At 42.6% G+C, this 12,768-nt stretch overlaps 1 protein-coding gene across 1 annotated transcript in view; it reads left to right on the top strand.

Annotated features, from left to right (window-relative positions):
• Window positions 1–12,768, top strand: part of TSEN54 (tRNA splicing endonuclease subunit 54) — a 73,463-nt gene that overhangs the window by 30,428 nt on the left and 30,267 nt on the right. The window contains exons 7-9 of the mRNA XM_082271397.1: window positions 371–457; window positions 4,225–4,835; window positions 5,016–5,076. Of these exons, the coding sequence (XP_082127523.1) occupies window positions 371–457; window positions 4,225–4,835; window positions 5,016–5,076 (759 nt within the window). The remainder of the gene's footprint in view (window positions 1–370; window positions 458–4,224; window positions 4,836–5,015; window positions 5,077–12,768) is intronic.

The following is a 12,768-nucleotide window of genomic DNA, read 5'->3' as shown; positions in this document are numbered from 1 at the left end:
CCTCTGATACCCAGGGGGCATGTCTAAGACAGTCAGTTGGTCAGATTGAGCATCTGTTGACAGAAGGTTTACCTGCCACAATGCCCTTCTGTGAAAATTCAGAGGTACACCATGGGCAGGGGGAGAAAAAAGACCAGCCCTGTTTACCACTAAGCACAAGAGGCAGAAGTAAATTGTACAGATAAGTAAAGCTGGAGTTCTCCTTTAACCATAGTTACCGACGTATATTGAAAGCTGGTTAACCTTCAGCTGCACTGTGTATGTGTGTTTTCTTTTTCTCTAGTATACAGTTATTTTTTTTTCTGACCTTTGCATTTTAAATGTATTTCTTGTTCAGCATTTTTATGTGTGCTACTCTAATCTTTTGCAGTTCTGTAAAAACACCATATGAGAGGCAGATAAACTTGGATAGCCATGTTTCACGAAGCCGTAAACGTAAAAGAAGCTCAAGTCCTTGGTAATTATCAGAGCTCTTGGATCTGTTTACTGCAGTGATATATACGAAAAGTGTAAAAGCCCATCTCTTAACTAGTTTTATGGGGAACAGGAATAGCAGAATTCAACATACAAGTCTGTGATAGCAAGATTAAACACTGTATGATCCTGTCAGAAAATTTAAATTTTATTTATAGATAGAGATATATATATCTCTCTATCTCTAACATATACATACACAGTATCTCACAAAAGTGAGTACACCCCTCACATTTTTGTATATATTTTCATGTGACAACACTGAAGAAATGACACTTTGGTACAATGTAAAGTAGTGAGTGTACAGCTTGTATAACAGTGTAAATTTTTCATCCCACATCTCAACACACAGCCATTAATGTCTAAACTGCTGGCAACAAAAGTGAGTACACCCCTAAGTGAAAATGTCCAAATTGGGCCCAATTAGCCATTTTCCCTCCCCGGTCTCGGGTGTGAATGGGGAGCAGGTGTGTTAAATTTAGTGTTATCGCTCTCACTCTCTCATACTGGTCACTGGAAGTTCAACATGACACCTCATGGCAAAGAACTTTCTGAGGATCTGAAAAAAAAGAATTGTTGCTCTACATAAAGATGGCCTAGGCTAAGAAGATTGCCAAGCCCCTGAAACTGAGCTTTAGCACGGTGGCCAAGACCATACAGAGGTTTAACAGAACAGGTTCCACTCTGAAAAGGCCTCCCCATGGTTGACTGAAGAATTTAAGTGCACATGTTCAGCGTCCTATCCAGAGGTTGTCTTTGGAAAATAGACGTATGAGTCCTGCCAGCATTGCTGCAGAGGTTGAAGGGGTGGGGGGTTGGCCTGTCAGTGCTCAGCCCATACGCCGCACACTGCATCAAATTGGTCTGCATGGCTGTCGTCCCAGAAGGAAGCCTCTTCTATAGATGATGCACAAGAAAGCCCACCACAAACAGTTTGCTGTAGACAAGTAGACTCAGGACATGGATTACTGGAACTATGTCCTGTGGTCCGATGAGACCAAGATAAACTTATTTGCTTCAGATGGTGTCAAGTGTGTGTGGCGGCAACCAGGTGAGGAGTACAAAGACAAGTGTGTCTTGCCTACAGTCAAGCATGGTGGTGGGAGTGTCATGGTCTGGGGCTGCATGAGTGCTCCCGGCACTGGGGAGCTACAGTTCATTGAGGGAACCATGAATGCCAACATGTACTGTGACTTACTGAAGCAGAGCATGATTTCCCTGCCTTCGGAGACTGGGCTGAACACATGTCCAAGATGACCACTGCCTTGCTAAAGAAGCTGAGGGTAAAGGTGATGGACTGGCCAAGCATGTCTCCAGACCTAAACCCTATGGAGCATCTGTGGGGCATCCTCAAACAGAAGGGGGAGACGGTAAGACCTTTAACATCCACCAGCTCGGTGATGTCGCCATGGAGAAGTGGAAGAGGACTCCAGTGACAACCTGTAAAGCTCTGGTGAACTCCATGCCCAAGAGGGTTAAGGCAATGCTGGAAAATAATGTTGGCCACACAACATATTGACACTTTGGGCCCAATTTTGACATTCTCACTTAGGGGTGTACTCACTTTTGTTGCCAGCGGTTTAGACATTAATGGCTGTGTGTTGAGTTATTTTGAGGGGACAGCAAATTTACACTGTTATACAAGCTGTACACTCACTACTTTACATTGTAGCAAAGTGTCATTTCTTCAGTGTTGTCAATGGAGAAGATATAATAAATTATTTACAAAAATGTGAGGGGTGTACTCATTTTTGTGAGATAATAAATATAAATATATATATATATATATATATATATATATATATATATATATATATATATATATATATATATATATATATATATATATATAATGATATATATATATATATATAATGAGAGAGATATTTAATAAAATATATATATATATTATATATTCTTGGGAGGGCAGGTGGAACACAGCAGAGTTCTTTATATGTAGCTAATTATATCATCACATGTGACAATTTGGTTTTGAAGTGGTTTCCTTGTCTGTGGTTACAAGGCTTCTAGCTTCTGATGAATAGATCCTCTGTTCACAGACTCCACCCTCTCATAGGAAATCATTTTAGTAAACCCTGTTTTTCAAATGGGAGTTCAGAGCATCCTATAGAAGGCATTAATGTTCATTGTAGCTTCAAATGTTTTTTTGTATTCTGGTGCATCACACTTGCATTTAATATCAATTGGAGATGCTTGTGTGATCATTTAGAATCCATTGACAGGTGCATTTACCTGCAGTTAATCTCCTTTAGACCTGCTTTTTGCCTGGTTTACATCTATGCAGTTTGCTTTTGAGACGTTTCTGCAGTTCATTTTACATTTTTGCACTTGTGTTTTTGATTGGTTTTGCACTTTTTAAGCTTTTTTTGTTTGTATGTTTTAACCACTTGACCTCTGGAAGATTTACCATCCCCTACCCCCCACCCCCCCTGCCATCATGACCAGGCCATTCTTTGCTTTTTGCCACCCCAATACTTTAACTAGTAATTGTGCGGTCTTGCAATGCTGTACCCAAACAGAAGTTTTTTCCCACAAATAAAGCTTTTTTTTGGGGTATTTGATTGCTACTGGAATTGTGTTGCACTATAAATGAAAAAAGACCTAAAATTTAAAAAAAAAAAAAAAAAAAACAATAATTTTTGCATTAGGCTATGAAACATATCCAGTAAAAAATCTAATGTCTTCATAAATGTAGGCCAATATGTATTCTGCTACATATTCTTGGTAAAAATCCCAATAAGTGTATATTGATTTACACAAACTTTAAAGCGTCTACAAACTATGGTATAGAGATTTTTATTTTCAGTACTAGTATTGGCGGCTTATAGCGGGTCTGCGATAGTAAGGCGGGAAGTCTGACGCTAACTGACACTTTGAGGAAACCAGTGGCATGAATACAGTGATCAGTGCTAAAAACATGCACTGTCACTGTACTAATGATTCTGGCTGGGAAAGGGTCAGGAGCGATCAAAGGATTTAAAGTGTGCCTAACCAGTGTTTGTATTTAGTGTGAGCTGCTTTCACTAAGGGATGTAGTGCTTTTTTTCCCCCTGGTTTGCAGGGACACAAAAGCGCTACATTCCCACTGACAGGACAGAGCTCTGTCCTGTCTTCCTCCTTGTTGATCAGCGGGTGGTGGCGGTCATCCATTGGCCGGCACCCACTGGTTGGCTTGTGCTTTGTCTAATCACATCACAGCTGGCGCGTGTGGCCCTACCTGGAAGTGCCAGATCACATACTAGGTACATGATCTGGCACAGGAGAGACACTTTTCCGCCGTATAATGGCGTTATATGGTCGGCAAGTGGTTAAGGGGAGGTGTTTTTGTTGTTAGGCAGGTTAAAAAATGACTTAAAAAAACTCATCAAAAATGTTGAAAAAAAATCAAAAATGATTCTGAAGAATGTCCATTGAAGTCTATTAAGCCAAATCCCTAACCCTTTCCTAAAACCCAGCGGCTAAAAAACGCATAGATGTGAACGTATCCCATAGGAATCCAAATTAAATGGACTGTAGTACGCTTCTGCAAAATGCACTAAAAAATGCATAGGTGTGAACCAGGCCTTGGATTGGACCTCCATTTAACCTGCATCAATTTGCTTTAGCCCTCGTTCATACTGAGGGTGGGTTTGAAATCGTGCAAGTTCAGCTGAAACTGTTTTTTTATCTGTCTAGTATTTCTGTAAAATAAAATATGAACATTACAATCAAGTACTGTTGTGGTTGCAGTTTAGGATCAAAGCCTGAAACCTCAATAAATGGCAAAGAACAAATCAACTTGATTTCTACTAGTACCTGCTGCCCCAGTGAAGAGAATACATCTTCCACAGTGCCCTTACATCAGAGTAGTCAACAAGCCAGTGAAGAAATAGACAGCCATCATTCAGATACCCATGTAAAATCTCCATGTAAGACTTCCCGACCAGACATAGAAACATGCGAGTCGGGATCAACATTCCCAACCGGTTCTCGATGGGACTTTGCCAAACTTTGTTTTCCAAATTGTGCCCCTGATCAAGCCTGTGTTAGGCTTCAAGATCCAGAGCCGACTCTGATACCAAAGAACGTGGCCTGGCATCCCGTGGACATATCACTTTGGTTAGGGAAGCTGAACTTGCGTAGGGAGAAGGCATCTCGAAGAGAGCAAGAACAATGGGACTGGGAGCGCAAGTACAAAATCAGTATCAATGCTGACCCCAAAATAAAGAAATGCACCAACTGGAAAGAATACAAGGCCCTACTGCAGGAGAAGGCATGTCAGCAAGACCAGGATAGGCCTCCACATCTCTGGAAGAGTACTGTTCAACCACTGCTGATGCCTGGACCCAATAAATCTACAGGTGACGATGTTCCATGTAGTTCTATTTTTACAATTACTTTTTAATCTCCTTGTATTACTTACATTTTAGTAAAAATTTCATACGTGTAAATATTTGGATATTTTTCTGTCTTGTCATTTTATCCATATGGTTTTATATTCATGGGATTTTAGTTTTTAATACCTGTTTTTCTGTATCCAGCTTCTGTTTTAGAAGAGATCACCTTAATGAGCCAGTCTACTCTTCTGGATGATAGTAAGAGGTAAGTACTGAGTACCTGTGGTTTTTCTCTTGCTACATGGCTGAAATGCAGTTTATTACAAGATATCGATTTAATCCGTACTATTTTTTATATATATATATATATATATATATATATATATATATATATATATATATTAGGGATCGACTGATTATCGGCAACACCGCTATATCGGGGACCTATATGCACTTTCCCCGACATATCGGAATCGGCCCCTGGAGTTACCGATATTTCGGGAAATTGCATGTACCGCAGTGATGCCTGCAGCTAGAGACATCACCCCGGTACCAGCATCCATAGCAGATGGTCGGCTGTCTGCTAATGACAACTGATGTGGCTGAAAAGCCGCTCAGCTGTCATTTCAAGGAGCGGGAGGGGACGTCTTCCCCCCCCCCCCCCCCCTCCTGCCACCAAGATATATATATTAGGGATCGACCGATTATCGGCAACACCGCTATATCTGGGGCCGATATGCACTTTCCCCGATATATCAAAATCGGCCCCTGGGGTACCGATATTGCCGATATTTCGGGAAAGTGCATGTACCGGGGTGATGCCTCTAGCTGCAGCCATCGCCATAGCCATAGTCCATAGCCGATGGTCGGCTGTCTTGTAATGACAACCGATGCGGCTGAACAGCCGCTCGGCTGTCATTTCAAGGAGCGGGAGGGGACGCCCCCCCCCTTCCTGCCGCCTTCCGAGGCTCGCCCAGGTCTACCGTCCCAGCGGGAGACCCGGGCATCCTACCTGCACGGCCGCCGAAGACCCGATCAAAGCCGCATGTGGCTCTGATCGGGTATTCATGACATCACTTCCAGGTACTCAGCGCCAAATTTAAAAAAATGACAGCATTCAAAACAGCCAAACTTGGTTTTGAATGCTTTTCAGTGCAGAGGAGGGGTTTGAGGTCTGGGGGAACATCGGTATCATTAAAAAAAAACAATATCGGTCGATCACTAATATATATATATATATATATATATATATATATATATATATATATATATATATATATATATATATAGCACTAAAAGGGATTCTGGCTATTGCAACTTCCTGTTTCGCTGCTGGAGGATTTGCTACCAGATGTAAATTTTAGCATAACAGAGCAAGGCTCTACCTGAGAGATCCCATCCCTACCACACACTTGGGTCTCTTCCCAGTATCCAGCCCCATGCCACCACTTTGCCCACTGCACAGGGATAATTGATTTCCAGCACCAACAAGTGATATTTGCATACAGCTCGCTTCCCGCATCTGTCACCAGTGAGACCTGCTTTTCCAACACGTCTTACTTCCCATTCTCTATGTAACCAGTGGGATGCTTTCACTACACAGCACTCACTAGCCAGTATTCATGCTCACAGTGCCTGTGTACCAACCTCTCAGGGACTGGTCTTTACTGTATGAGCGGTGCCCCCCAGTGACCAGTTTTCTGTATGTGCATTGACACACTTAGTGACTGGTTTCCAATCTATGTGCATTAAAGAGTAACTTCACTTTTGTTGAGAAAAACATTCCTCTCTGGGTGATCTATGTACATTACAAGGATTTCAACAATCTTTGTTGCAGATTCCTACCTTTTGTTATTTTGAAGAAATCACTGTTTATTCATCTGTGCAGAGTGGGTCTAATGGGAGCGGTTTTGTAGTTATCAATCAGCTGTGGCAGCTGCAGGGCACTAATGAGAAAAGCTGCTGGGCCTGCATCCCTTTTGACATGTTCCTATTGGGAGTATCTCAACAAAAATGTTTCAGGGGATGCCAGAAATCTGACTTGTATCTTAGTGCAGACTTCTGGGAAAAGCAGTGAGCCAATCACACAAGCAGGAAATTATGTTTCTGAAGAGCGTTCTGTACACATTTTGTGTACACAATAAGTCCTGGTAGCCATATTGCATTGCATTTTCAGAAAATTACAGAGTCTGCAGATTAAAAAGAAAGGTCATTTTTAATAACATTCAATTACAATATGATTTGTGTCGTAATTGTATATGGTATATTGTTTTTTGTTTTTATTTTCTATTTTGTTCCATGAAAGTGGAGTTACCCTTTAAGTGCACCAATCTCTAGTGATATGTTCTTCTGTAATAGGGCAGAAATGTTTTAGTCTAGATTTAGTGGTGAACTCTAGCCAAAGCAGCCCCCATGGCATCTATGGGACCTAGGGTTAGAAGGGGGCCAGTAGGGAGTTTGTTGAGGTAAATTAGGCATAGAAAATGTGTGTGTATGGAAGATAAAACAGATCATATACTGTTCTGTTGGTCTTGGAGAGCTTGCAGTTGACTCTCGTGACATCTCCAATAGAAGAGCTGACGACATAGGAAGTCTGAGATTGTGGTGTTGCTAGTCAGCACTCTCCCTCTCAGAATTTGTGTATCTTTTGTGTAGGCTGTTGGGTATCTTGGCTATACAGCCTGGTCTTCTTCCCTATATGTGATTCCATTTATTGCTCTGAGTATCAGCTGCAGCCCAGCCAACTTCAAAGTGGAACTAAACCCACCGATTTAACAGTTTTAAATGGTTACATTGTGGCACATACCAGGAATGCTTTCACATTGGTTGTGCTCTCAACCAAACTATCAAACCATCAAATGGCTGGTGTCATAACTGATCACATGTGCAGCATCATGCCAGTTGAAGATCAAACAGAGGCCAAGATGGCAGCTTCCTTGGCTGAAAACGATAGGTTTAGTTCTGCTTTAAAGTGGTTGTAAAGGCAGGTTTTTTATCTTAACCACTTTACCACCGGAGGATTTTGCTGTCTTACGACCAGGCCACTTTTTGCGATTCGGCACTGTGCAACTTTAACTGACAATTGCGCGGTCGTGCGATGCCGTACCCAAACAAAATTTACGTCCTTTTTCCCCACAAACAGAGCTTTCTTTTGGTGGTATTTGATCACCTTTGCGATTTTTACTTTTTGCGATATAAACAAAAAAAGACCGACAATTTTGAAAAAATAACAATATTTTTCACATTTTTTTATATGAAATTCCCCCCAAAAATGTAAAAATCAAAATTTGTTATCATTTTAGGCCAATTTGTTTTCTGCTACATATTTTTGGTAAAAAAAATCGCAATAAGCGTATTTTGATTGGTTTGCGCAAAAGTTATTGCGTTTACGAACTAAGGGAAAGATTTCTGTCATTTTTGGTGGGTTTTTTTTAACGAGTAATGGCGGCGATCTGCCTTTTTCCAATCCAGCAAAGCAACATCCCCATATATTTAGAGAAGAGACATCTCTATCCAGTAAAGAGATGGTCTCATATATTCAGCAAAGAGACATTTCAATCCAGTAAAGAGATGGCCTCATATATTCAGCAAAGAGACATCCCAATCCAATAAAGAGTTGGATGTCTCAGTGCAATCCTCAGGGTTCGTACGGTCCTTGAAAACCTGGAAAAGTTTTGGAATTTGGAGATGACACTTTCCAGGCCTGGAAAGGTCATGGAAACTTAGGATTCCACTAAGGTTTTGGAAAAGTCATTGAAATATATACTGGGGAGGAGCGGGGAGCGGCGGGGAGCGGATGCTTAAAGTTTAATTTATTATTTTATTCCGTAATGTTTAATAAATTATTGCCAGTGCCACATACTATTTGCCTTCCGGGTCCGCGGTATGCCCGTGCGCTGTCACTGGCCAGCAGCAGCCGAGGAGATGATCGTGAACCAATCACTGACAGTGGGGAGGGCCGGCCGCGGTTTGCCTGGATGTGACTGGCCAGCAGCAGCAATAACAGCCAGGAGATAACAAACCAATCACAGGCAGCGAAGCGTCACTGGAGGGCGGGCCGGCCGCATGAATGTGATGATGACGCGGAAGGGGGCGGTAACCGTTTCGGTTACAAATTTAAGCCTCTGACCACCTCCTATATCATGTCCGCAGCCTCCTGCCACCTCCTGTATCATGTCCGCAGCCTCTGACCACCTCCTGTATCATGTCCGCAGCCTCTGACCACCTCCTGTATCATGTCCGCAGCCTCTGACCACCTCCTGTATCATGTCTGCAGCCTCTGACCTTCTCTTGTATCATGTCCGCAGCCTCTGACCACCTCCTGTATCATGTCTGCAGTCTCTGACCACCTCCTGTATCATGTCCGCAGCCTCTGACCACCTCCGGTATCATGTCTGCTGTCTCTGACCTTCTCTTGTATCATGCCCGCAGCCTCTGACCATCTCCTGTATCATGTCCGCAGTCTCTGACCTTCTCTTGTATCATGTCCGCAGCCTCTGACCACCTCCTGTATCATGTCCGCAGCCTCTGACCACCTCCTGTATCATTTCCGCAGCCTCTGACCACCTCCGGTATCATGTCTGCAGTCTCTGACCTTCCCTTGTATCATGTCCGCAGCCTCTGACCACCTCCTGTATCATGTCCGCAGTCTCTGACCACCTCCTGTATCATGTCTGCAGTCTCTGACCACATCCTGTATCATGTCTGCAGTCTCTGACCACCTCCTGTATCATGTCTGCAGTCTCTGACCACCTCCTGTATCATGTCCACAGCCTCTGACCTTCTCCTGTATCATGTCCGCTAAATGTACAGTGTGTGTCGTAAAACGTTTGACATTTCGAACATGGGAGAGGCAGCGCTGTCTAGCCACGCTAAAGGTGCAAAGCACCAGTCTGCAGCTGCGTGCTTGACAGCTTCCAATCCGATCGCTGGCTTTTTCACCCGTGCGCCTGAAGTGACACTGGCCTTCAGCTGCGGCAGCGGTGCTTCCATCTCATCCACTGTAAAACAAGGGACCATTTTGAGTCACGCTGTATCCAGAAACGAAACCCTAACTGCAGAGGTACTGTACACTACAAAGATTGTCATTTATTTTAGTAAAAATATGCTGGGTGTGACATGGATTTTCTTCTTATTTAACATGTATACATAGACATTTCATGAAACATTAGGTCATGAATATTTACGTGAAGTCATGGAAAAGTCATGGAATTTTATTGGTGAAAATGTGTATGAACCCTGAATCCTGCAAAGAGACATCCCTTCAGCTGCATCAGCTTACTCTGCAGCTGCCCTGCTTTAGCAATTGCTAGTTAATACAGCAGCAACAACTCGATCTCGTTGGTTGGGGCCTGGATGGCCGGGCCCCTCGGAACACTTGGGCCCCCTACATGTGTATGGGCTCTCCCCCCCCCCCCCCCCCCCCCCTGATGGCTGCCCTGCTCCTCACCACCTGAAAAAAAAAAACCATGATTGCTGTAGAGTGCATGTGATTGCGACATGGTAGTACGGCAATTAGAGGTTTAAATCTGGTGTGAGGAGGCAACACTGTGCCCAGTGATCTTTGACTTCTCCCATGTTCAGGTAGATCTCCACCTCTTTAAGGTTGCCTACCCCAGCTTCATCTAGTGTCCTAAATTCCTAAATGTGGAAGAGTTTTGTGAAACACCTTGAAGAGAAAACAATACAGCATTTTGACCACTAGATGGAGCTGAGTCACATTTTTGTTTAGCACGCACAAATGCTCCCCCCCCCCCCCCTCCCCCACAATCCAAAGCACAGATCAGGTACCGTTCAAACAAGCTCATCCAAGCTAGCTGAAACGGATTGGAGGACAGATGGTGGAAGCACTGCACATCTTCTATCTTCTCTTCTTCTCACATTTGTGCCACTAATGTTTTATAAATAAGGGGCCTAGCTCTAACCGACCCATGAAGTCTATATAAAGACTACCTGTAACCTACACAATACTATGACAAGAAGCTTGTCAGTCATGTTGTCATAAAGATAAAATTTAAACAAAAAAAATTTGTTAAAATATTAACCATTTCAGTACCGGGAACTTTCACCCTCTGTTTGTTTGCTCAGGGCAATTTTCAGCTTTCAGCGCTGTCCCAATTTGAATGATAATTGCACAGTCATGCAACACTGTACTCAAATGAAATTTTTATCATTTTTGGGGTCATAACATCAGTATTGAACGTCAAAGAAATTACGTATATTCACTGTGGGCGGTGGGCAACTAAGAACCTTTTATGATATACATCAGTGGTCCTCAACCCTGGCCTACAGGGCCCACTAACAGGCCAGATTTTCAAGATAACTGAAATACATCCCAGGTGATATCATTTGCTGCTCAGTGATTGCAGTACTCTAGTCTGCATCTCCCCAAGGTAATACCTAAAATCTGGCCTGTTAGTGGGCCCTGTAGGCCAGGGTTGAAGACCACTGATATACATGACAGCTCTTTCCCAGCCTGTTTGCAGGAAAACACTAGTAGGAGGAGCTTCTAGTCCTCTACTGCTGGTTACATGTTCCAAAAAAAAAATTATTTGAATACAGAGTAAAAATTAAAAAATTAGCAGATGTTCACCCAAAACCTAACTTGCTGTAAACCTACTCAGAGCTACATTTTAAAATGAATCTATCTAGCCCTGTAAAGAAGAAATCACTATACATACCTTTCCTGAAGCCGCTCCGGTCTCCAGAGGCAAATGCTGTGTACAGGAGAGAACCAACAATGCCTGGGAAGTGAGGTAACACATAGTTACTATATGACTTCCGTTGTCTGCTGCCTCTCCTGCACACACCCACACACTGAAGCCACCGCTGACAGCTGAGCCTGCAACTGGAGTGGCTGCAGAACAGGTAAGTATAGCAATTTTTTTTTTCTTCTTTACAGGGCTAGATAGATTAGTTTTAGAATGTGGCTGCTAGTAGGTTTAGACTTAGGTGTTGGCTGAACTTCTACTTTAACCCCCCTGGCGGTAATCCCGAGCGAGACTCGGGGTGGATTTTTTAGGTTCGGATCGGTATCCCCGAGTCACGCTCGGGGTGAATGTGCAGAGAGCGCAGCGGTGTCTCTTACCTTCTCCTGGCGATCCAGCGATGATCTCTCATTGCTGTGACCGCCAGCCGAGAGTCCCGCCGCTCGTCTGTCGGTGTGATGACTTCCTAGTTCCGTTCCCTGCAGCAGCAATGCTGCATGGGAGCGGAACTAGGGAGGGAAATTCAAAAAACGTTGCACAAAACAGAAACACATAACACATTTTATATTATATATATATATATATATATATATATATATATATATATATATGTGTGTATATATATATATGCACACATACACATATATAATATATAACGCATGAATTATAATCTAATCAATAATATAATTTTATTATATATATTATATAATAAAATTATATTATTGATTTAGATTATAATTCATGCGTTTGTGTTTCAAATTTATCACATCTGGGATGTCTTCTAGAGTCTTGTTTTGGTCAGGTTTAAGTCAGTAATTACTAAGAATTGTAGGCCTATAATACATAACGCCAAATTTCAATGAAAAAAATTGTACCGCTTTTGGTATATAATTCCTGACAGAATCATACCGCCAGGGAGGTTAATATCAATAAACTGTTTTCAATTGTCCTACAAATATATATTTGAAATTAAATCTTTATTTTTGGCAATAACATGGTGTGGGCAGATGTCTGTCAGTCCCAAGCTGTGTCACGCCCATCCAGTCTGTGTCTTAGAATAAGAGGTAGGTGAAGCCTCCATCAATCAAGATGTAATATCCCACCCTTATTGTGTTTAGCTGATAAGTGGGCATGGAGGAAGAGGGAGTGGGCGGAATGTTGTCATTTACCACTGTGCATACGCCCACAAGTGACTCTATATTCACATGGGCTGCCCAACTGTGATAGGGAGTAATTGCTCAGCAGAGAAA

The sequence above is a fragment of the Pelophylax lessonae genome (assembly GCF_965119305.1).
Source record: "Pelophylax lessonae genome assembly, chromosome: 11".
Classification (NCBI taxonomy): Eukaryota; Metazoa; Chordata; class Amphibia; order Anura; family Ranidae; genus Pelophylax; species Pelophylax lessonae.
Note: the sequence above shows the minus strand (reverse complement) of the source record. Positions and strands in the feature narration are given on the sequence as shown.